The 27419-nt window shown below is 37.5% G+C and overlaps 1 protein-coding gene across 2 annotated transcripts in view; it reads right to left on the bottom strand.

Annotated features, from left to right (window-relative positions):
• PIEZO2 (piezo type mechanosensitive ion channel component 2) overlaps positions 1–27419 on the bottom strand; it is a 289098-nt gene that overhangs the window by 141656 nt on the left and 120023 nt on the right. For both annotated transcript variants that reach the window (XM_090137357.1, XM_090137356.1), the window contains exon 4: positions 10058–10100. In XM_090137357.1, the coding sequence (XP_089993483.1) occupies positions 10058–10100 (43 nt within the window). The remainder of the gene's footprint in view (positions 1–10057; positions 10101–27419) is intronic.

Genomic DNA, 27419 nt, shown 5'->3' with positions numbered 1-27419 from the left:
AAACAAAATGATACAGCGTGGAAAAGAAAGACTATACATCATTTCTTACTAGAAATATACTGAAACATACATGTCTCTGGTACATTCATCTGAATTTATCTAATACTGTATACCTTTTTACAGGCAGGAAAAAGTAAAAGCAAATTAGAAAATAAAAATATTCATGTTTTTCAAACAGAGTTGCAAAGAAGTGGCTACGTTTTCAGAAATTATGAATACAGACATTCCATCTGAAACTGAAATCTTCATTGGCCCCAAAATTAGGGGTTTACAATGCCATGCTAAAAACTCAGTACTTCCCATCCCTAAACTGATTAACCTGCTCATTTTCTGTTCTCAATAAAATATGCAGTATTACAAAGGGAGTATAATAAGAGATAGTCTCCTAAGGTGAAAAAATTTTCATTTTGACCCAAACTGTTCAGGTAATCTACGTTTAAGACTGGAAGCATGGATTAAGCACATATTAATCCCCACTTTTTCATGGCGTATTAAATTATCCTGCTTCCCAAAAGCTACCCGCAGGGTTGGATACATTGGAAAGTAATTTTATAGAAGTATTTAGCTTGGCTTCTAAATATATATTTGCTCTACTGTTAGAGAATTACTACAATGTATAGAAACTACCTTCACCCACGCTTATAAATAGATGTTTCAAAACCTTTTTGAAGGGCTTTTCCAAATGGGGCATATGTCAAAGTTAATTCTTTCTTAGAGAACAAAAGACCAAACAGATACAAAAGCCAGAATTCAAAGGTCAGCTCTCCATGGTGTGGTTTAGGAAAAAGCAACAGCTATAAAGTTTCTACGATGCTTAGCTACAGCACAGCTCAAAAGAAAACATTTTACATGGACTTTGCTCAGTAGAATTTCCTATTTCAATTTTTATGTGAGCATGACAATAAGAACAATAAATGTAGTAAAACTGTTAATTTATTAGGAACAGACATATTAGGAAGCGTAAGACTAAGGGAAGACTATGTTAAAAAAAACGGATTGGTTTTTTGTCAAGAATATGAACAAGTGTAATGAATAGTAGATTCTTGGCTTCTGAAATACTACAGTAGAAGTAGATTTAGTTAATACTTACATTTGGAAAATTAGAAGTAGGAAACTGATTCAGTTACGTTCCTAGCACTTGTAACAAAGATTATACATAAAACGTTGAAGAGTCAGAAGGATTACTGAATTACAAACTCAGTTCCCGAAGTGACTCAGGCACTTGGGAGATGTTATATTGATGCTTTTAAATGTTAAATTGATTGATTAATTGTTTGATATTTACTGTTCCCTTAGTCCAAGAGCACCTCCCTCCTCACCCCTTCCTTTATAGGAAAGAAAGGAAAGGAAAGGGAAAAGAAAGGGAAAAGGAAAAATTCTTCACAATCTCATTGCCAAACTCCACAAACTGGTTGAAATTTGAATGTGATCACCCAGTCTTGTTATTGCAAACATCTACGAAATAGAGTCTCTAGTGGGAAGACCATTGGCAAAGACGTGCTAACGTTTATCCTCTACCAGATCTGGAGATAGATTTAAATATTTGATCTATTAGTAAGTGGGAAATAAATGGATAGATGGATAGATAGATAGACAGACAGACAGACAAACGAGGAGGTCTATTCACAAACAAGGAGGCCTATTCACAAAAGATCTTGTAATTAATAATGCTGATGTGCTTCTCATCTACCCATAGTCAAACCTGAGATTTACCATAGCTATATCACAGAATTAAAAGATGGTTTATTTGCAAGAGAACTGTCTCCAGGATGTTTGCATACCAGATTTTTTGGTATGTGAACAAGAGGCTGGAGAGGAAAGAAAACTGTCACGCTTCCTGTGAGTAAGTGACTTCTTGATTTTTAGCATCTCCATGCACAGGATTAACAGAAAACGATCACACAAAAGTATGCTATTTGTATAATGAACAACATGATTCTCCTCTCAGCTACCTGGAATGATGTCCACCTTTTCAATCTCTAAATTCTCAATAAATTAAACCGTTTAAAATGATTGAAATAGCCTTCTAGATACATATTTTTTTTTTTTTAATGTTGCTAAGAAACAGTTTATGCTTTGGTTTCCTAATGCTTACATTCATGAGATATACCCATGAGATAATCTACAGGGTTGCTTAAGGACAATGTGTTCAGACACCTCAAGAATTCACACTGCTGCATTCAGTGTTGTTTAAAAAGAAGGTGTGAAAATAGCTGCAATCAACGCAGAGGAAATACCTTTCTTAGCATATTATAGTGATCTACTCTAGAGAAAAGTCATGATTGCTATAATTATTTTAGGCAGAGATTATTTATGTTACCATTAAGATAATTGCTTAAACAGAAAAATGGGGAATTAAGAACTAGAAAATCTCTTAAATCTGCTCAAAACAAATCAAGTTATTTTAGTGAATGTTTATATCTTCTATGATAGGTAGTTTTATTACTTTTGTTTTAAGAACAGCTTTGAGAAAAGCCAGTAAGCGAGGAAGTAATTACCGGTCTAAGTGCTTTAGGCATATGGAGATCATCTCCAGAAAAACTTGGACAAAAACTTGGTGAATCTCTTTACCAACTCACAGGTGAGCACCATGAGGTCTACAAGAACATCAGTAAAAATATCTTAAAAGCTCTTTGTGGCATGATTGCTAAAAAAAAATGTATTTCCTTTGCAAAAGGTAAAATAGTACATTACAAAAAAACTACGTAATGACAGTTGCCAAAAGTCAGCTTAAGTTCAAAAGTTAGCTGACGTTTAAGAACTATGCTGAAAAGATTTACAATAATTGTTAGAGGAAACAACAAAACATAAACTGTATCTTGCAATAAACAGAAGATTAATCACCTTCTAAATGGTGCCTCAAGAGCTGTCTTGACAGTGCGTTTGCCCTGGGGAACGGGATACTTGCTTACCTAACCCATAAAGCGTTAGTGCAGATGAGCACCTCACCAACATGCAACATCCCCAGGTTTACAGATATGTGCTAGGACTGGAGTTAGAAGCAGAAATTCTTTACAGGCCACAGCTATTAAGGCTGTGGTAAACAAGTGGTAAGTGGGATAAGTCTAAAATGAGGGTTTGTTCGTCTTGATCTTGTATACTCGCTGTTTGAGGCAGGGGATATCCTGAATTATTTCCTTCTCAGTAGGAGAAAAATGGTTAGGTTAGTTCACACAGTACCACACTGTTAAATACAAGCTATTGTTTGTTAGGAGATGACTGGAAAAAGCTTTACTCACAATAGTTTTATGTCTGAGCACACTGGACTACACACTACTGCTTATAGCAATATTGGAATGAGAAGCGGACATTGCAATGAAATCCATGAAGCTAAAACAATTTTTTTCTATTTAAATATGTAATACCAAAGTATTTCAGCTGACACAGTATTACAAAACAAAACAACAAAAAACCCACTACTGTTCATAACTTTTTATACAACGGTTTTGTTCTTTGAAAATATAATCCAACTCTTATTTTGGCTTTCTCTGTAATTCAAATTTCTCTTTCAAAAGTTTCACTTTTTGTCAGAACTGCACAGAAAACTCAATTTATTACAGAACCTTAGGCATGCATTCTATATCAGATGAAACTGAAAACACATTTCTTCCCCATTTCCCACAGTACAAACAACATCAATGCTTCGACACGCACATGTACAAATTCCACAGTCCTGGCCACCAGAAAATAACAAAACAGGGCAAGGAAAGCAAACTCAGCCCCTGCTGTCTCCTCAGGACTTGGGATCCTGTGCTCCACTTCGCCTTGAGACTACCGTGTGCATGTGGGAAGAAAGCCTCACTCACTGTCCTTTGCTCTTTGAAAGAAATGAAGGCACTGGCACAGCTGCCCAGAGAAGATGTGGTGCCCCATCACTGGAGATGCTCAAGGCCAGGTCGGATGGGGACCTGGGCAGCTGAGCTGCTGGGGGGCAGCCCTGCTCATGGCATGGGCTTGGGACTGGGCAAGCTTCCATTTCCCTTTCAATCCAAGCCGTTCTGCCATTTTTTGAAGTGAAGCATCATAGTTTGAAGTCTTTCTGACATGATTTTCTGCCCTCAGATCCCTACCTATCAATTAGATAACAGCCAGACAATAAAATAACTAAACTGATACATGACCTGGAAGATAATTCTGCTACAAGCAATAAACCGCAGCACGAGCAAAACAAGACCCTTTTATTTATAGTCTCTGAAGGAAAGGTGGAGAATTAGTGCCTTTAGAACACAAAAGCTGAAGTCAGGAGAAACACCTGGGCACAGAGAAGTTAAGTATTTGCTCAGGTGCTCTGTCCCCCAAGTTGTACCACTATACCCATTTTTCCTTGTCTTCCCAAACTCAAATCATCTGACATTTGCAAAACATGGTGGATGTTCAGACTGCACAGTTTCTTTCAAAATAACTTTGTACGGATCAAGCTCTGCAGTCTCTCACAGCCTCTGGCTGAGGCAACGTTCCCAACATGATGTCAATGGGAGCAGTGCCCAAGAAAGGACTGTAAGATTCAGCTGTATGTGAAGAAAGTGCTCAAAATTATGAAGCGAGCTATCAGGATAAGACTTCATATTTCAAATGTATATTTACTCTCTTTACTAAATCACTGCAGAGTGTGGGAAGAGTGAGGAATGCTACTATAGACAACCATATGGTATTTGGATTTTCAAGTCATAATTGTACATAATAAATATTTATAGAATCCAGTGGTATTCTCTTCTTTCTGTTTATTCTTTACCTGTCACCCAGAGAAATTCTGCCCAAGCACCAATCAAACATCACAGCAAGTTACAAGCAATCAAAGCACTTTTGCTAGTAGGTTCATAATTAGCAACCTAGACCTGGAAGAAGACACTAGGGGAAGTGTCTCTACTGTGTCTGGATTCCATGCTCACCACACATCTCGAGTGGTTCAGAAAATTGTGTTCTGAGTCTCTGCAAGGGGTAGGGAAGATATACACAGTGCTTTCAGCTAGATCAAGCAGGGGCATATGTGGAGCAGCTGCAAAAGCAGACATCTGTCTACATTCAGAAAACCATATAGGAAAAAAAGGGTATCTCTTAGCGATGACAGCTAGTTTGTTCTTAGCTTCTGCTGGGAATTCTTTGTCTCCTTACCTGCAGCATAAGGGGCTGTAGCATTTAGTTTGCTTCCAACAAAAGCAAAGTAGATTGTCCTTTTCACTTTGTGATTAAAGAGTAGTTGAAGAAGCTACTAAAATCCACAGAATAACTGGAATATAACACAACAAAAGACAATCTTCTTACCTAGTGACTAGAAATGACATAGGAATGGACATCCACTGCCTTTTCTTGGCAATTTTTTTTGATTTTTTTTTTGATTTTTTTTTTTTTGAGATGCGAAAACTACCACCTCCAACCTAGCATTAGAAAAAACTTCTCTGAAAGAATAGTCAGGGACTGGAATGGACTGCCCTTTCAGGTAGGTAGAGGAGTTACCATCCTTGGAGGTATTCAGAAATGTGTAGATGCGGTACTTAGGACATGCTTCAGGGAGCAATACTGGTGGTAGGTGGACATTTGGACTAAATCATCTTAGAGGTCTTTTCCAATCTTAATGAATTCTGTGATTTCCTTTTTCAGATATAGTAATAGGATTAAAAAACCTGAATAATAAGGCCAGAAGACAATACACTGTACTTCATTAATAGGAGTAGCTTTCACTGTTCCTTTTTTCACAACTTTAATCAGAATCAGAAATACTATGTTGCTTTTTCTAAATAGATATTGCTTCTGAACAAATATTGCAGATGTCACATTAAAATCATAAAAAGCTAGTCAACTTCTGCATATCTAAGAATTTCATTTAAAATTAATAAAAAATGTTTGCATTTTATGAAAACAATGATTAAGACCCAGTTTGAAGCTATCAGCCAAACAAATCCTGTGCATCAATACAGAAAACTCAGTTTTTAATGCAGATAATTAGATTTTACTTTTGGCGTGTCCAAAAGTTTTCTGTCACTGAAGTAGCTATTATGAAAAACATACTAATCAAATGTTGACAAAAGTGTAATAACCACAGATGTTATTCTTCAAATACATATTTTTTAAAACAGTTGGTATTTATAAGTAATAACAGCTATTCAATCATTTTTATGGCTGTCTTGTGGAACTTTAATGTAGAGCATTACACACAAGGGACAGATGTGAACAGGGAATAGTTGGGCTGTTAGCTGCTGAGGAGTCTGTAGGCATGGTAGAAATTACTACTGAGAGAAAAGCAATAAGAGGGAGACTAAGACCTGTGGCACAATGAGTTTTAAGAGGTGTGTTTAAAGTTTTACAATGATCAGACCATTTCTAGCTCAACAAATACATAAGAACAGAAGACATTTCTCTAATCATAATTGATCCACTAGGCAAGGATGTAAAGCTCCATCATCTGGTAGCTCAAATTAGAGACATTTAAATGAAGTAAAAAAAAAAAAGACCTTATTTTGCTTTTAACTTTCAGCAGAAAGTGACAGTTTTCCCAACACTGGCTATGGCTCTTTCCAGGCTCTGTGCTTCAGGTCCCAGAGCAGCTGTGAGCTGAGAACATGGGCTATGCTATGGAAGGCCAGCTCTAAAGTTTACCTCAGCTTCTCTGCTTCTAAATGTTAACCGCCTTTATGCATCAAGTTCTCTTTTGTATTGTCGGAGTAGCCAGGAAACAAGCACAGTTGCTGCTAATTGCTCAGAACTAACCATGAAGGAGTTTGAAGGAGCCATTTCCACTGGATCCAGCCTATGACTGAAAAAGCCTGTGAGTTGAACAATGCCTTTCAAAACACAATTTTAGTCACATTTGGAAGAAATTAGAACTGAGCTTTCTGGACATTTTAATGAATATTTGGGTGTCATTTAAACATGCACAAATAATGAATATGGCAAAAACAAGCAAACAACAAAAAAAAACCCCAATCATTCTATTTATCCCCAAACCTGCTTGCTTTGGTTTTCCGGTATCCAAGCAAGCTTCAGTTGTTAAACACACAGTGCGAGGTGACATTTTGTACAATATGCCAGTATGACACACATTCAACAATTTAAAGCATGTTACTTGTAGGACAGTATAGTACAAAGTAACTGTGTGACATAATTCTCTGAATTTTTCCAAAATGTTCTGCAGGAATTGTCGTCAAGATGGTGTTGAACAAAGGTGATGACTACAATGACTACTACAGTATGTTACAATCAGCTTATTTGCAATGCCTCAAAAAACAATCAATAGCAAAATGACCTTCATTTAAATCTATCAAGCCCAGGTACACTCAGTTTAATTGCAAAGCTCTTAACTCCAGTCATTTCCTGGATATAAGGCTACTTTGCTCGAGCTACAGCATTTTTAATTTCTCTTGCACTGAAAAGCAGCATACTCAGCTCACAAGTAATGCTTGCATAAAAGCCTATCTGTCAGGTCTCTTGATGTCTCTGTGTTTTTCAGGATATGAAGACCACAGCACTATAAGCACTCCACTATTACAGAATAAACATTGCATAACCACAAGGCAGTGATGACATAACTTGTATATTATATAGGATAAGCTTTCTGCAATGTAAACTGAGTGTCCACATCTCTTTCTGCCCATCAATCCACCTGAAAGCAGCATGTTTAGAAGAACTGATTTTGTATGATTTTTCCATCCTTGAAGCAAGACACATTCCTCCTAAAGGAGGCTTTCCTTTTGTGTATCTAAAACTCTTACTTCCTCCAGGAATAACAATATCTTTGCTCAAACAACACATTTAAATGCTACGGATATTTCACAGCTGACTCAGGTGTGCCTAAGTCAACAGCTAGCAGAGGATATGTTTTTAAATAGCAAAATGTGTTGCTGCTGCTTCTTTTCTTAGGGTTGTTATACAGAGTATTAGAACAGCTGCACAGGATCAGATCTAAGAGAGATCTAGCCTACTATCTTGACTCCCTCTGGCTATAAAGGGATGCCTAGTGAAGAGAATAAAACTAAGGAAAGCATGTCATGATACATTCTCAAATAATCACTCACATTTGAAAGATCTGCAGATCTGGGATTTCTGCTTAAGTTAAGTGTGCTGCATCCAAGTATTATATATAGTAAGGTAAAACCCGTCATTTACTTTGGAAACTATTCCTTTAAGCATGAGAAATACTGATGTTAAGCAATCGTGTATAATACGGTATTAAGCAAACACTGCTATAAAGAACTATAAAGCTGAGATGAAAACACTTTTGCTTCTATGATTGTATCTACCTAAGTCATTCTAATCTTCACCCCATCTGTGCTAATGTGCTGCTTCAGTTAAACTTATTCCAAGCTGTCAGACTCTCAGAGTGCAGAACTGTCAGCTTAAAGTTGTTTTCACACTGGAATGGAAATAATTGAATCTGCACAGTAACCTTTTCTAAATATTTGCCTCCTTTGAGGCAAGCTTCTCACCTGTAATGCAGTCTATTAAGATCTCTCCATGTTTCATGTGGTACCTACATTACACATGCACAGGTATTATGGGTTCTCCTTGTTGTTTGAAACACCTCTCAGTTGGAAATTTCTTTTCAATATTCCAGAAATAAAATTCCTTCTAAATCCTGCTTAAATCAATTGATCATTTTACATTAGGAGTTTCAAACATAAGCCCCAAAATATCCATTTATTCTGTCTTTCCTCAAAGCTTCTTCATTTTTCCATCCTGGCTAACAGCAGTAGCAACTGCTAATTCTTAATCTTAAAAAAAAGAACAAGGCAATGAAAGTATCAACATTTTACCACTAAACCTTTCTGAGAGGTATGATAACTTGCCTAATGAAATGCTCATCAAGAAATTGAATTGGATGTAACTTGAAACAAAAGCACAATCTATTTAAAAAAACAAACGAACGAACCTCAAAGATATTAAACCTTGTAACAGGTAACGTGTAATATTCATTTTTTTCTTTTAAAAACACTTTAAGTAGACAACATCCTGTACAGTGTCACAGTTAAGGGATTTCTGTCTGATACTTGACTGGGCACTGTGTCATCTCAAATAATAAATGCTTACGAACCACAGTCCTTCCCCTGATGTTGTACCAAAGTTGAATAGAGATCTGATATTCGGAATTACTGGTAAGAAATAACATATTTAAGCATCAGTCTTCTTTTTAACAAAAACATACATTTTATTGCAACAAAAGCTCAAGAAAAAAATGCAGTTTACCTTCTCTTTGTGAAAAAGTGAGCAAGAAAGTAGTTATTTTCTGTTTTATATGGTCAATATATCTATTCATTGATTTCCAAAGATTAAACTAACTGTGGGTTTTGCTGAGATGCCCCAGGCAGTGTGAACAGTATGCACTCTTTCAACAAGGAGAAGAGAAATCCCTTCTTGTTCAGTCAACAGTGATCCAAGCATACTGGTATACTGCAAATAACTCCATTAAGGATAAACAGCAAAACATTATCAGAATGGGAGCAGACTTTTCTGCTTACCTTTTGTAGAAGAATAAATAAGAGATGGAGCGTTTCAGCCTCAACACCAGATTACTCTTTTACTGGGTTTGGCCTACTTTAAGTTCCAAGAGAGACATATGTTTCTGGTATGATGACTTTGTGGTTAAGTTTGGCTACAAGAAGTTCTTGCTCTTGAGGAATGCTGAATTCTGAATTTTCCTCTGATGCTAAATAGCTCTCTCCCAGCTTTGGTCCTCTTTCAACTTCATTTACTTTTGTCAAGTAATACGTCACAGTTAAGAACTTTCACGGAAAAAATAATATGACTGAGAGCAATATTTTCATTCATAAGTAAGACTTCTGCCCAAACAGTGTGCCACCTTTTTTAATACTAACAAGCCAGCAGAAAAACACAGTGAGCCAAATTAATTTGGTGAATAAGCTGCTTCAGATTGTAGACTTGGGAAACAGAAGATGACATAAAACAAGAAGCTGAACATATATGTGCATGAGACTGCATAACTTCCTCTCTAACTCTGAGGTCACAGATACATTTGATCAGCTAAAATAGATAATTCTGTGAACTATCCCATGCACTTTTTCTCCCTTTTCTTTTGCACTGTTAATGAAACAAATGTAAGGCTTACCTTTCAAAACCAATCTGCCGTAATGTTTTCTCCCATGTGGAACCTGGACAAAGAGGAGAAAAAACAAACACGCTCAGTAAAGAGCCTTTACTGGACAAAGTCTCTTACTCTCCTGTTTCCATCATGCAGCTGAAATACGTATAACAAGGTGATTTTTTCACCCCAACAGAAGTACTTGTAAATAACATCTGTTTTCCACAAGGTGAAGAAGTGTTAAGAGAGGCTACCACCAGATGACATAACTATGGAGGAGGGTGTCAGCCTATATAACTCCCTCACACCGCAAAGCAGCCGGTGACCGCTACAGTTCACTGCAGTTCCAGGGGTGGTCTCCTCAGAGCAGCGGGATCTGCGCACGACTCCTGAAAGCCCTGAACTGGCATCTCACATCATGCACTCTTCACATTTCAGCTTTTCATTTTACTGCAGCGTTCGCCTGACTCTTGCTGAAAGCTTTACAGCTCCTTCTGAAACCCAGCCTTTTTATTTTTCAGCAAAAGCATGAAGATGTATTTCTGCTTTATTGTTTAACCCTTCACAGTCATAAAAATGGCTGCAGTGAACTTACTCACTACTTCTCAAAATGATCAAGAACATGGCCCTGCAAACTATTCAACTGGGTGGATCCAGTAAGAGAATTTCTTCAGTAGTTCTCAAGCACTGAACAAAACTATTACCCAGATTTTCTCAAAAATGCCCCCCTGCCTTAGCCATAACCAGTAGAGATCAGTTTTCAACTCCTGCAAGTTTTTTGCTTTTTGTCAGTGTCATACACACAAGCTACAAAGAGCATAAATATCTCAAGATGTACAGGTCTGCCAGGCAAATACATAGGAGGACATGAAACTGGGTCATAGTTTGCTTGCTGCTTTTTCTCACTCCTGTGGGAAAAGTAACAGGCCTGTATGCAATGAAAGCAACCACAGTTCTGTTTGAATGCTTCATCATACTTACTTAAACTGAAACCAGAGAATTGACAAGTAAAGAGAAACATAAATTAGGAACAAGCACATTCTCTGGGACTGACATCTAGTAGCACTAGAGAAAATCAAAGACAAGCAGCAATGTTGCCTGAGTGAACCGAGAAAGAGAAGAAAGACACAAAGGAAGCAACCTTAAATCTAGAGAATTTCACCATGAAACGCACATTGTGCAGTGAGTGCCCATACCAAGACTATAACAAAACCACAGATTAGTACAGAAAAAATAGGACATTCATATTGTCGGTAAGAAAAAAAACCAAAACACTCTGTAGATGTTTCTCTTACCACCACTGTACTTGCAATCAGATAAAGGCATCAGCTCAGAAATCAATGCTTGTAGTTTGATATTCATCAAATCTGCATCATGTTAAATAATTGCATAGAACCTAGTAGATACTTTTCAATCTTTGAATTCAGGACACTTACTGCAGATCTAGAATCTAAAGACTCAACTTTTAAGAAAACTTAGGTTGCTTGTTTTTTTGGTGCTGCTGGTGGCTCTTTTAATGCTAGCACCAGAATTATTTCTACTCACTTAAACTTTTCAGCCTAGCCCAAGAACACTGTGGTAAATCTCTAAAGAAATAATACATTTTTTCTGTACAATTTTATGTAGCATTTGTTCCTGTAAATCACAATCTGTGCAAGTGAAAACTGAAGCTAATAAAACTTAAAAATTAAGAAAGACCCTAAAAAAAACCAACAACCATCTCTAATGAAAATTTCAGGGCAATGGATCTTTTCTGTTCAGAACCATTGTATTTGTAGCCAGTGATTAATGTAAAAACACTTTTAATTGACCCCACTCAGTCCAAAGCAGACAGGGATTTCAGACAGGCCCGTATCCAACAGTGTACACAGAGATAAAAGGCTTCAAAACAGAGGTGAAGAAAGCTCTACCTTCACATTATGGAAAAAAATATGTCAAGTTCTGTTCTGGAATAACTGAACAGTGTATACAGTTTGATCGGTACCAGGAGTTTCTACTGTGACAGCTGTATTTGACTGAGGTGAGGCAAGACTTCTGCCTGCACAGCCACCCAAGCGACTTTTCACCTATACTCTTCACAGATTTTTTGCAAAGAAGTCCTCTAAACACACCTTTAAAATCAGGAAAGCAAACTTCATGCATTCATTCAAAATATGAAAGCAAAATAATCATATAGTACAATAAACCATCAACATTTCACTGAGATACATAAAAACCCACTCCATTAACATCTCCTTTTACGGATTGTTCTCCAAACCTGTCATCTCTTGCACACTCTAGAGGATATCTGATGTCATGGAGCAGTGGTGCATCATCACTGCTAAGAAGCTGTGCAACTTGCTCCAACCACGAGCACAAGGCAGATGTGAACAATTCTGCATGCAGTCTGTGTGCTCCTGCTGGCTGTTCAATCAACAGTTCAACAGTTTTTGTTTGGAGATTTGAAGACTGTTGAAGAAAAGATATTTCAGCAGTACTTCTTAAAACACAGTACTGGCATCTTTATTCAGTGTTTCTATTCTTTCACTGTTTTGTATACTAGTTATACAAATTTTTCACTCCATGGCTGGCTGCACTTCAGTTGCATGATATATAGAGCGTCTTACAGTAGAGAGAGAGAGAGAGGAAAAAAAAAAAAAAAAAAAAAAGCAAAAGAGAAAAGGGAATTGGGTCTCCACTGGTTTGAAATCATCTTTTGGCTGCAGCTGGTTAGCAGAACGCTCTGTGAATTGCATGTGGCTCCTCCAAGGCAAAGCCTGCCAAGAACACAACTAACATTTCATATTAAAAAAATATACATCTTTTTTATGGAGTCCTATTTTAAAATGTTTATGATCTAAACATTCTGTTTTAAGATTTGCCAGTTTCATTCTCAATAGTATCAACTTCTATACTGCACTAACAGCCAAAAGTAAATACCCTGAGGTAACAGCAGCACTAAGAAGAATAACGCTATTAAAAGTCTAGAAAACTTATTATTTGATTTAAACCTTTCCCAGTGCTTCCAAAACATTAAACAAGATTTAAGTCACGTAACTCTCATTAAAATCAAAACGGGAGTTTTTCACGAATTAAAGACTTGATCCTGCTCCCAAAGAAATCAATCGGATTTTGGCTATTCCATTCAGCCTTTCTCTGCTGGGAATGTGGAAAACATTCACCTGTCAACTTTCTGCATCAGACCACTGCTACACTTCGGTTGCTAAGATAATTTGGCTTCTCTTTGCTTTCTGTTTTTTACCACCATGACAAAAATACCAAAACTGTTTATAAGAATATCTTAATTTGGTATCCATGTAATTAAGCTTTTGTTCCAAATATTTGCTCCAGAGTGCCTGACCATTCCCATCTGTTCCAAAGACTCTGTTTCACATTAACAGCACTAGCTTTAAAATTCTTCAAAAAGATGAAGTACAATGTACTTCAGGAATTACCGTTCACATTTAATAGGAACAATGGTAAAATGCACATCGTGCTCACATATGAACTCTATGAAATTCTAGAATGAGCATATAGGAATATGAGATTTAATAAGATAAAATGAAACATATCTTTGTGAAATGGAAAGTTGTCTTCTTTTACACATAGACTTTCATTTACACGGCAGTTTGCATGTTTGATTTGGTTACAACTACCTTATGAATAAAATGAGAGGGCTTATAATCTACTTCTAGGATACTTACCTTTGCAAATCATGAAGTTGCCTGGCTTATGAAGCCCAATAGTAGGCTTACCAAAAGCATAGTGTAATATAGTAGATAAATAATTTTCAGACACTGATGGAGGTGGCATAACTATTCTCTCAGAGCCAACTCACACTGTATGTGCCTGCGCAGCAGAGGTCTGTAGCTGCTCCTGGATAAAGCTGCCATGCCTCACATTTCATCCACTGGCAGCTATGTGATGAAAGTCCCTACAGGTCTGACTGTGTGCAGTGATTAGTTGCAGCCCCACTACCTTCTAACTTCCCTGGAGTAGTAGAATACGAATAAAAACGATGGTAATTTTTGCATTATTTTCTCACTATGATCTGACATAAGAACTATAAACCTAACTGAACCAAAAACATTTGACATTTTTCAACAAGCATTAAGCAAGCCTGTCAGAATTTGAGAAATCAGAGTAGTACAAAGACGAATAACGACTGGAATAGACGGACAAAATATCTGTAAATTACATTAACTCAAAGGTAAAACAAAGAATAGCATAGGTTTCTAGAAGCCTGTACATCGAGCGAATATCAGAGACACAAAGACTCTCTGAAGAATCTACCAAGGCACCCGACATAGCACAGTCACACTTAGTTCATGAGGTATGTGCAGATGGGACCTACATAACCCTGCTCTGATATTTTAGAAACAAGTAGGTGTTCTTGGAATAGTAACTGCATTGGTCTCTTTTCTCACATTGTAAAGGAAGAGAGTTTCAGAGAATTCATTTTGTACAGTTTAGAAAACTCCTACCAATTTCAGAATTTTGATCTAAAGCCTGGGAGAGTTACTGGGACACTTAGTCTCCAAATCAGAAGCAAACAAAAAACACTTTAAATATCCAAAAAATACAAAACAGTGATACAGAATACTCCAGAAACAGAAAGGAACAACCTTTCTGATGCAGGTTTTACTCTTAACGCTTTCTCAACCAACTTAGCAGAGAACAACATGCATGTCACAAAGGACAGGCCAGTTAGACTAGTCAGGAACCCAATATCTGAATCCACACCTAAAATGTCTCAACAAACTGGAAGAGCAAACTGGTTTGTCCTGCCAGCGCTTTCTTTTGCTAGAGATACTTGTAGCATTTAGACCACTTGAAGTTTCTCAATTTGTTTTCTGCGGACCGGGCAATGTGGGTCTGCTGTACCTTCTCCTTCATCACCTTATTACTTACAGATCTGTACTGCTAACCAGCTGAAAAACATAACTGCAGCTGATAAACACTGACATGTTTGGAACATACACTTTCTCCAACTTCATATACTATTAAACACCTTTGTAGTTGCTTGCTCCAATTGGCAAATTTCTATCTTCTCTCAGAAATATTTTAGACTGTATCTTCCCAAATATTCAGGGTTTTTGTTTGTTTGTTTTTGTTTGTTTTTTTTAATTAATATAGAATCTCTGCTATTATGAAACAGACCAAAGGTTTTGAATACATAAATGTGTGTGGGAAGAAACTTCTTAGTTTCTCCACAGCATCATAGAGGTAGTGAACACTTACCTGTACATTAGCTATCCAATTGCTAGATGTTATATGCACTATACCTCTTACAAAAGTGATTTAGACTTTCTCTCTTGAAGTGGTATCAAACAATACTACCTTAACACTTCGCAACTCTCTCTCTATTTTAAGAAACAATTCTCTCTCTTCTTCCTTTGACTGGAACTACCTAGGCTGCATCCTGCACTCCTCACTCTGGTATTCATCACAGTATATAATATGGGATAACAACACCACATTCTTTTAAGGTGATGTCTTTTAATATGGCATGTTATTACTCTGCTGTGTCTACGCTAGTGTTTTAATTGAGATCAGAAAAGCATTTCTTGAGCAAATCTCCTGGCCATCTCCATTTAGCATGCTCTGGTTTGCATGACAGGATTCCTTTTACATGAAATTAAACCACTCCCCAAGGATACAACCGCTGTTTTTCAACATTTAACAGGAGTTCAGCCAGCATGACCAGACCAGAGCTAATCCACCATAAACCCCACTCTACACACATATGGCATGGCAGGCAGGGCTGCTGCACTAAGTGCTCTATTCCTACCACGCAGAGCTCGCTAATGCAGATGGGGCTCACACCACCACTCCCAGTCCCAGTATGCCCCCAGAAGGGCCTTCCAGTCACAGTCACCTAGGCGAAGGAAGAGGCAGGTCAAGGTATGGCTTTACATTTCTTTCTGGGTTGTAGTCCATCCACTGCAGGGAGAAAAAACTGTTCTCCTGGCCTGACCCAACATGGGGGACTCTCTTGGAAGCCAATGGGGGGCACACTTCCCAGAACCCAGGGAGTCAGTTCTTGAAGGCAAAAAAAACAGAGTATTTCATTTTGAGAACTAGTCTGCGAGAAGGAATAAGAAATCAATCTTGTTATGGTGTGCTGTAGAGACTAAAATCACCAGTAATGTAAAAGTGAAGGGGCAACAGTCCAGGACACTGGCTACATGATGAAAATGTTTACTGAATACATACAAAGCGAGAGGTCACGTTAAGAGCAAAGGCCAGACATCGCAAGCCTTTACTCACACTAGTTTTCAACAGGTTTGTGACTGAATAAAGAGTACAAATTTGATCCCTATGTGATAATGTTATGGGAAAGATTTACTGTGCGTTTTCTCCTATGAGGCCAATATCAAATTATTATCATGAGATACAAAAATGACTTTCCTATTGAAAAACAATTCTTGACTCACTCGATGTTAACTGGAAAAATAATAATAATCAAAACCACTAGATGTCCCCTAAGGAAATTTTAATGAATGGGAACTATTACTAATAAAAACTGAGAAGATTAGGAACACAAAGCAAAGTGCAGTAGAACTGATAGCACGTTTGTGCACATGCATGGAGTTATCTATTGCTTTAAAATGAATATTAAAATGACAACAGCTATGGTCAAGCAATTTACAGCTTTGTCTGGCATTCTCGTCTTCTAGTCTGCAGCTTCCCTGGAGCTCAAAAGGATCAGCAAAACTTCCAAATGGGGATCTTAAACAGGGATGCCAATGGAGACCCTAACAGCAGTTGCTCCATAAGCCCAACCCCTATTCTTTATTTTGATCCTGATTAGCACCAGAACTGAGGATAACAGGAAAGACTGTTATTAAAATTGGTAAGTGGACTGAAAGTTGGTAACCTGGCATGAAACAATTCCTGGGATATATGGAATCCAGCATCTTGCTGACCAGACTATGCCAAATGGAGGCAGGGACAAATCCAGCTCACTTTGGGTGAGGGTAAGACCAATGCCTCTGCCTGATCCATGACCTATAGAAATAACTGGAATGATATGCATCAAGTTTGTAGATTTTGAGAGTTTGGCTGAAATGGAATCAAATAGTAACAAAAATCCTATTTATCAGTAACGTAAACTATAGTTATTTTTTTCTACCCCATTAACAAACTACTGATCAAAACAGGGGTAGTGTTCTGCAGATGATCATTTCAAGAAAAAGAGAGCAGAGGAAGCAAGTTTCCTTTATTCATTAAATACATGGGGCAAATCTTGCTTTAAATATGAAACTTATGTGTTTTGTTTATATTTTTCAAGCAAAGATGACTTGGTAATTAAACAGCAGAGGAAAAAATAACAAGCAAAAAAGAAAAGCTGTGAGAACATGTTTGTTCTTCTACATCAGATCTATTTAAAAGATCTCCAGTTAATAACTTCCACTGAAGTTGGATAAATGCCTTGACTTTTTTTTTTTTTTTTAATTTTTTCACAAGGATTACAGTTTTTTTTTAATACCTCTTCTGTTTGCTTAGGTATGTGAAAGCCACTTATACGCAACTATCTCTTGCAGTAAACACATTTAAAACCACACTTACTTTAACTTCATTTCATTTCAAATTTGTTTCCTGAACGAGACAGCAAACAGCAAAACCCACAGCAGTACAAAATCTTTGGGGAAATTGCTTCAGATAAAACCTGAGATAGATAGTAAGTAGAATGTTTTTTGCTTTTTGTTTAAACTAATCTATTATTTATCCATTTGTTTCCTCTAGTGGTCGATGCTCTAATATAACCTGAATTCATTCTGTTAGCTTTAACTTTTTTTAAGTAGGCCTGATACCCTTCCTCATAAACCACTGGGGGAAAAAAAAAATAAAAAGAAAAAAGTCATAGAATCATTAAGGTTGAAAAAACCACCAAGATCATCTACTCCAACTGCAAGCCTATTGCCACCAAACGATTTTTCACATTGTGCAAAGCAGAACTCTGCAGGCCACCACCACAAACTTACCTTGCCGGAATAAGGCAGAAAATAATCAGGTGGCACACATATAACCAATCTCTTATTTTTACAGAAAAAGGCTTCAGGACTCTGAGGACAAGTCTCAGATGAAGGTGAGATTTTTTGCAGTTGCTGTGGGAGACGTCAACCTCAGCTCAGAGAGGCACAGAGTTAAGACCATCAAAGTTATGCTCCAGATCTTTGGAAAAGAGGCCAAATAATAACTAAATGGGCCTTTTTTTTTTTTTTTCAAATATGGAAGACCAGCTTTGATTTTCAAAGTCAAAGCAAAAGAACTTAAAGAAAACTTGCAGTAAGTTTTATTTTTCATAAACCTGTAGAAAATGAGATTTGTCTCCATTTTTGTTGGCAGAGAAATTCTCTTCCCTCTCACCCCAACCAACAGTGCTCTGTCTGCTAAATAGCATCTTAGAGGCAAGGTTTTCACTTCAGAGCGTAATTGACGGGCATGCTTCCAATTTATAGAGCTACCCTCTGCTTAGTTTTATTGTAACATAATATACTGTTATGAATTAAAATGTCGACCTAGTTTCCTGCAGTGATGAATGTGTGTAGTGTGCCAGCCCAAGGAATTTACTTTTCATTGTCTCATTTTCTCTTTTCGTCTCATCAGAAGAAGGAGGAGTTGGCTCTTTCCCAATTCTGTAGCATAATCATAGGGGAAGGGAAAGAAAATATAAAAAGTATGTCTTTAATAGCACATCCATACACAAGAAATTATAGACAAGAGAAATAAGCATCAGAAACCAGGAAATTGTGCACCGAAATAGGAGTAACACTGAAACAGAGAACAGAGAATCAGCATTCTAGCGGTAGTGTCTTTGACTTCAGTAACATTTTGTCATGCATGCCTTTTCTCTGAAATTGCTTTTTTGGAGTACGTTTCTTTCTAAAGATAATAAGGATCAATTTCATGCATGTTTGCTTTCAGAAGAACGCATGCGCTATGTGATGAAGGCACACTGGTAGGACTGAGGAACTCCCCATCTTCAAATTATTAATTAAAAAAAAAAAAATCATTCAAAAAACGTTTCAGGGGCTAAAATGACAGTAGGTACAAAGAGCTGAAGTGACATGGGAAGAACGACATCCAGAATAAAGTTCAGAAAACTGGTTTGAGATATATCCTCAGCCCAGCACCTTCTACAAGAGAAGAAAACAGGACTTTCAAACTCTCTTTCTGTTTGCTTGTCACTAAATGAAGACCTCAGTGGCTGCACAAAGCAGCAAGCCATTTGGGGCATGAAATCTTAACTACTCCCTGAGACCTCTTCCTAAGAGAAAGTTGGATCTGGAAGGAAGAGTTTGTTTGAGCACTAGCATGAAGCAGACAGATTCGTGTTGATAACATTTGCCTCAACCAACACCTGGGCTGTATTCCGGCAACTTTTTCCTCTTTACACCTGGAGCAATTGGATTTCTCTTACCCCAATCCCAGGTGATCATCACTCACCTCTTCCCTGCTCATGCTCTGTGAAATAATCAAGATCAAGCAACAGAGATGCCTAGAAAGATTTCAGAGAGAAACAATGCTATGTGATTGCATTCAGTTTGGTCTATAATAGACTGCGGGACTACATCCAGTGTAGTAGCAGATCACTTCCCAACACTTAATTAGTTTTCATTAGGATGCCACAAATAGCATGAGCACTACCAACAAATTAAAGAAGTCACTGGGTTGCCTAATCGTGTTCATTTTTAAAAGCAGTCTGTGCTTTCTGTCTTGATGCTTCAAGAAGTTTATAAATAGTTTGATCTTTCTACAGTTACGTGCTTAATAAGGAGTATTAGAGAGAAATTACTCCTGCTTTGTTTGGCTATATTTTATCCTTTCCACGTGAAATCAACAAAAGAATTGAGATGTACGCCATTCTTATGAACCAATAGATGACAAGAGTAGTCTCACACTTACTTAAAGTGTGATTACTTAGCCCTCACTGGGACACATTTTAATTAAGGACATCATAAAGGCATTACAAGAGTTATATCGTTTTAGTAAATACTGAAGAGGATGATGAGTGGCAATAATTTCCCACTCAGTGGGGATTTTTATGTTACAGAAACCATGGGCAACTGAGACGTGTGACTCTCAAGTGCATTTTTAAATGGTATATTTTATTTATTTATACACTACATGGTCACCTTTGGAAGCGACCTTATATCAGGTCTAATAGAGAAGGGACAAACAGCACACTGTACTGTTCGCTCCCCCTCAAATATATATGGCCAACAACAGCAGTGTTTCAAAACTAGTGCCAACTGGCTTATTTTCCTGGCCCAAGCAGATGTGAAGAACTGGAAGGTCCCACAGTAGAATATTCAGGTGATGGAGCACAGGTGCAATCAATTCTGTTAAAGTGGTTTATAAAATATCTTCAGGGGGTATAATAGACACAGATTGCTGTGCTCCAAAAATGCTATAGTTTAAGATCTATGGCTTGCATGAAAGTTACTGGCCCAATTTCTGAAACCATTTCTCTCATCCCAAACATTTCTTGTTATCAGTTTAAAAAAACATCATCATCAACAACAACAACAAAGAAAAGAAAAAACAAACAACCACCTATTTATGCTGAACATACAAATCTGAGCATCTTGGCAACGTTTTCAGCAAGGCATAAAGTCTGTCAGAACTTTTCATCTTTGCTATCTGGAACACATTAAATATATTCTATGCAGTTGCACATGGGAACTATTCACAGCAGCTGGGGACACTGTACCCACTACAGGCTGAAAGAGAAGTAAAGAGGTGGAGGACAGAAGAATATATTCAGTAGGAAAACAGGCTGAAATGCATAAAAGGGATCAGCTTCTAACGAAGAAGTAATCACATGTAAAAAAAGCTAATTTATATTGGAAATATATGTAAATGCCTCATCCTGCAGTCTATCACTAAACTAAAATTTAATCATATTTTATCTGGAGTGACTTTTTAAATAAGACACTTTGTATGAGAAAAAATATTCAACTCTCAGTCCAAAACCTGTACAGCACTCCTAACTACTACTCTGGACAGGAGATTTAGGCTCAGAAATAAAAAATTCTTTGCATCTCACTTAGTTCTGTTTCTATTTCATTTCAACACTTTGGTACTTCTTTTTTTTTTTTTTTTTTTTTTTTTTTTAAGTCAGTCACTGTAAAGTAATAAAAACACACTGGGGCTTTCAATATTACTTCATCCAGCCTTAAAAATATTTTCTACTGTAGATTTCCTGAAGTTTTTACATGTTTGACATCATCACTACACCTGTATGTGACAGAAGGGCAAAATGAGACCTAACTGATGCTGCTTATGGGAGAAAAGAGTTCTAAAGAAAAAGGCAGAGGGCTCCACAGGTTAATAATTAAGCATGGAGAGATACAAGAAGGAATCAATTTTTAAAAAATGCTAAAAACTCCTGGATAAATTATTGACTTTGAGTATCTGTTATTAATCTTCCTAGCTTTGTTTGTGCTTCTTAAACAAGACACATCTCTGTGTGTATTGTTTAAAGGTTTACTAGAGATATGCTGATCTGAAAGCGTACCACGTTCCTATGCAGTACAGAACTGATGAGATTTACAGTACTTCAGCAAAGGTTTTGGCTGGGTACAGTCAGCCCAGGATATATCTGAGCATCAGAATTTATACAAACAGTCTATGCACTGTCCACTGCTGCAGTGTAAATCAGACATGGAAACTACTCCCACAGACATGGTTAACATCAGTATCCTCATTGAGGAAAAAGAAAATTGCATCAGCAGGCCAAGTACTTGGAAAATTGAAACCAGAGGAACCACATACAATAGATCTGGAATGTATGATCTTTGCAGAGGATTCGGAAATCTGTCCCCTGACATAGGCCAACCTTCCAAAATCTGCACGGATTTAAAAATAATAATAAGAATTAGAAAAGCGTCAATTTTATAATAAATTTCATTCATTCTTATGAACGGAATTAATCAATATTGGTGCACGGCTCAACAAAAATTCAGTACAATAAAGTTTTTTTTTCCCTATAATCTAGACTAAAAAAGCTGTGACCAAAAGCAATTACTTCTTGATGGATATTTGAAGGCCTGTGTGAAAAATTCCTATCTGCCAGTAAATTTTTTAAAATGCCATTTTGTCTGCTGTGTATACCAGAAAAGGCACCAAAACACAAAAAACGTTACTGCCTGGCTTTGGACATCTGAATGGCACTCATCCTCTTCCTCCACCACCAGTACTGCTCAGCCCAACCCCAATATTTCAGCTGCATAGTGGAAGGGAAAACGCAGAGTCTTCACATTACTGTCTTGAAGCACTTTTTATGTCAAAAACCCAGAAGAACTAAAAGCCTCGAAGCAATAAAGCCAAACTTTCGGAGGAAAAAACACTGGGAAACCCTGAGAACAACCCACAAACATCAAGCAGCTCCCACAGGAAACACATCACTCTGTTAATGCTGGATGTACAGGGAGATATGTAGAATCTACACATGGAGCTGGAACTAGATGATCTCTGAGGTGTCCTCCAACCCAAGCCATTCTATGGTTCTATGACGTCTATTTTTCTATATGCCTGTTCTCCTCCTTCCAAGGCCAAGAATGTTGATTTGGTCACAGTCCCTGCACTACACCAATATGTGGTATAGCTGTTGAAGAGGAGCTGTATTCAAACTGCTCAAGAATTGCTTCTGTCCCAAGAGTTAAAGACTGACCATTCCAGCTAAAGAAAAAGAAGTAATAAAAAATAACCACTTCAAAACTACTTATGTACAAAAAATAAAATAAAGTAGAAGCCCTGCAGGTTATTCATTATTAATCCCACTTACTTTCTCATATGGTATTAGTTATGTGTTACTTGAAATTTTAGAGCAATTTCTAGTTTTAAGTAAATATCTGCTCAAATTAAAATTAAGGATTAATTTGGGGAGAGATTTTAGACTTCAAGTAAATTTTTTCCTATTAGTGCCTCATAACAAAGTAATTGTTGAATTAGTAATACATTTGTCAATTCGGGTAAGTAATTACAGGTAATACATATAAAACAAATTACTGCTTCGTTTTAGAATGTAAGTAGTGAAAGTTTGGCATGAGGTTCTAATTATCTACCGAACATGAGTCATGCCAAAACCAGTGGGACAAATCATATCTTAACTCCTAATGCTAATGTGACCCCGCTGAATATGGCTTCCCTGCATTATGGCACCGATCCTGAAAGCGTAGCACACTGTGGGATTTGTACAGGTGCAGCAGCTGGCTCGCATTCCCAAAAAGTCGAAGGGTGAGGGTGTGAACTGCAAAATGAGAACCACTACAACAAGCCAGCTGAAGGGATTCAGCTCCAGGGGCCAGACCTCTACGGGGAATAACTAATAGCTTCTTCACTACACCAGGGTGAGCACACTATGTCAAAAATAACACCCAGCATTACAAACTTAGCTGAAGAGAGAGAAAAACCACAGAAGAACAAGCAGCATTTGGTTTTCAGACATGAAGGACAAAAGATGCTAGACAGCCCCAACTCTTATTAACACACTGTAAGCAACGAGAAGGAGAAGGACAGGCAAAGATTTTTAGAAAGCCCATTAAATAATTCAGGGATTTTTTCTGTAGTGCAGCTGCTCTTCAGCATTGTTCAAGCAGTGATGTGGGTGGTATGGGCAGACATGCTGAATGAGCTCTGAACTTTGAAAGGTGATCAAAACTTTCTATTACGCTGTATGCCGAAAAGTAAAAAGGAAAGCTAAGGAAGGCAATCTGACTCAAATACCAAATTTTACAGGAAATGGAGTAGAAATAAATGCATAAAGGGAAAATTAAGGGGCATTTTCTTGTATTTCCAGCACACACATCAAAGATAAACCATGAAACAACTTTTGTAGTTTTATTTATGCACAGGTTCTTCAGGGGTCTAAATGACTTGTCTTAAGATATCTCGCATTTAATGCATTTCTGTGCCAGGAACCCAATTCTCTTAACACTTCTACAAATTCAAGGAAGATATCTCTTCTTACGGATTTGCCAGCATCAGCAATGCCTAAGAACCAGACAACAGTGGGAAAAAGCTGGGCTGGGGGCTGTAAAAATAAAGAAATGCAAAGACAGCACTTGCCTTGAAAAATCTGCAGTCTGAGACACAAAGACTGAGGGAATTGTTAAGATACAAATGCATCAGGAAAAGCAAAGACAAAAGGAGGGTCTGGTTTATATTCAGCTGGGGTACAGCAATGAATCATATGTTCAGGAACAGGGTTCTGCATCTTCTTCTCTTTCCTCAGCTGGAAGATTCTCTTCAACCAGTTCTCAGGTTACAGAGAGACTTTCCACCTCCTTTTCTATTAGACCCAAAGATTTCCTGTATTTCTCAAATACTCTTTTTCCTTCTTTTCTCTTCAGTGCTGGCCTGACAGAAAAATAAGATGTTGGGTGTTGGCTATGCCCAGGAAGATGTCCTCTGCTTGCATGCAAATCCCACAAGAAGAGAGAAAAATAACGAGCAACAATTTATGAATTAGTATATCACATCTCTCCCTGTCTCCATCCAATTGTCTCTGTTAATGTTGGAAGACACTGAAGAAGAGAAATTGTTTTACAACACTTTATGACTCCCAGGAGCCCTGAACCTTAACACATGGATCCTTGCGTGTGCCCAACATGTAACAGAGCTCCTGGCTGTTGGAAATGTTATCGTGACATCTTCTGGAGTGAGTTGTTGGCATGCATGCCTGAAGAAGGTGGGTTTGTCCAGCAGTAATATTAGAATTATGAGACTCAACTGAATACTAAAACAGCTACTTATATTTTCAAGATATTCTTTTAGTGCAACAGAGAGAGGCCATGCAAATACCAGTTTTTTATGTGACAAAACAGTAAGCAATAGCACTTTCACTTCTACAAGAAGGGCTAATGTTGGGTAACTTCCCATCAATCTCAGGAAGCATGTTTAGAAGTGTAAGCAAAAGCAGGGATTATCAGAAAAAAACCAAAGCTAATAACTGTAACAAATCAGATATCTGTAGCCAAAGGACCTGGGAGGTCTACAGAGGATATGTGTGGAACTGGAAGAGGAAATCAGCTGCAGAAGAAATCCAAATATAGCATGTAAAGATATGTAAAGATATAAAGATATGGACTAACTGAATATAGATGCATCCAGTGAATGACATTTCAGTGGAAGATGATTTATGCTTGGCATATTGGTAAAGCAATTAGCCCATTAAGAAAATCACATTAGATGACAAGTAATAATGGCACAATTTAATACAAAAGAAACTAATTTTTACAGATAAAAAAAGAAGCCATAGCCTGGTTTCTACATATTCAGGCTGCACAGCCATTGGATCCTATTGTACACTGTACATCCTGGTAGACTTGTCATTGCACTATCCTAATGTGACTGAACACAAATGAGAATATATACTTGAAGTAAAGTTTGTATCTGATTAAAACCAAAAAAGCTGAGAAAGACCAATTAGTCACCTGACTGATGGATGGGAAACCGACTCTGGAAAAACAACTATTGGGTTTGATGTGAAGGGATCAGCACCTCGTGGGGCCAGGTGTGGTTTCTGACACACTGACAGCTATCAGTAGGTGAATTGTGAAGAAAGAAGCCAGAAGGACCTCCACACCGATGCTCTTCAACACAAGAGTCTTGCTGGATGTGACAGACTGAAGGGGAGATCTCCATGAAGAGCCCTGAGACAGCTCCCACTATTACTGATCATCCTACAGGCACCAATATAAGCACTATGGTAAAACACACTAGAAAGTGGGTTAAAGATTCATTAATACTAACATGCTGAAAACTTTCCTCACGATGTCTGGCAGGCTAGATTTGCCGACTATTTAACATAAGATGAAAAAGTTGTCTCTGCACATGGATACTTGAAAATCTTATTCTCCCAGCAACTGATCAGTCTTATGCACTAAGCAGTACTGACTCCCCATGGACTCAGCAATCCTGAATTAAATGTTGTTCTTCAGTCACCTGGAGGTATCTGCACAGTAACAATGATATCCTCTAACAACATTCAGTCTAATTTATTATGTCCTTGGGATAATGACATAAGAGCAAGGATCACAGCTGATCCTGGTCCTTGTTGATGTTGTTTAAGAGGATCTCAGACCTTTGTTTTTCTTTAAAGTGTTTCTATGTTTCATCCTCATCTTTGCCTTTCTGCAGAGGACACAGTAATCGAGAACTTCCACACAGTTTCTGGAACAATCAGAAAAAAAGTTGGTAGCAAGCTGACTGAATTGTCACAGACTCCAAAGACAATAACTACAAAACCAATGACTTGACTGAATACTGTTTTTTAAACAGGAAAGCAACATCTACATCCTGAGAGAGCAACAGAAGAGAGAGATCAGCCACAGCATTCCCCCAGAATACCACAGGGCATATGTAAAGACACATAAAAGCTTCTAATGTAAGATATTTGCAGCATGAAACACATTTAACAAACGTTCAAACAGAAGCATCAAGTGAGAAACTGTCACAGCCATTAAAATGAATAAGCAGGTGAAATAGGTGAACATGTGCAAAAACATGAAATGTACACGAATATATGAAAACATATGTTTGAGCTGTCCTATTATTTGACTCTACTCCGCATAAAGAAGCACAAGATTTCCCGTAATAGAGATCATCATTCACAGCCTGCCCAAACACTGAGAAATATCCAGGGAGATTATGACCTAACTATCCACATCCTGGACTAAGAATTAAAAAAAAAAAAAAAAAAAAAATCTACTCACATTGTTATTTGTACTGAAATATTACCCAACTTCTCCACCACTTCTGAGTTCCAAAATACACTAATCATCTTCATAGGAATATATTATTTATTTCATTTTAACAACTTTCATATACAACCTCCAACTGAGAAAGGGGTGATGAACAAAAACATTTTAGTATGAAGTATCTAAGGAATAGAGTGCTCCTGATGGGTTTGATTTACATCTGAAAGGATGTAGCATCAGCATTTAGAAATTGCCAAAGTCTATACTACCCTCTCCAAACTCAAATTTTGCAGCTCATAAATCTTTTGGGATAATATAACAGCTTGCTTTGCAGTGTATTCTGCACCCCATATGCTAGAGGGTTGGGTTTTATTAGTATTAATAGTGAATTGTAAAATTATATAAAACTTTGTGAGTACTGACCCAAATATGGAGGATATTACCTCAGAATTAAACACATCCAAAAAAAGATACAACTCCAGGGTAAAAGTAGCTATTTGTACCACAAACAGTGAAAACAGCATAAACCAAAAAACCATCTGTAAACATTGGATGACTTTGGCAGTGGCCCTAACTCATAGAAGAGAACATGACAGCAACTCTTTAGCTCAAGGTTTCACAGATTGGCCTGAGCTGGCTTAGCAGAGATGAATGCAGTCACTGTGTGACCTGTTGAAGGCACTGAATGAAAGGAAGTG

Source organism: Phasianus colchicus, chromosome 3 (genome assembly GCF_987193195.1).
Source record: "Phasianus colchicus chromosome 3, bPhaCol1.hap1.1, whole genome shotgun sequence".
In the NCBI taxonomy this organism is placed as follows: Eukaryota; Metazoa; Chordata; class Aves; order Galliformes; family Phasianidae; genus Phasianus; species Phasianus colchicus.
This window is presented reverse-complemented; position numbering and strand designations above follow the sequence as displayed.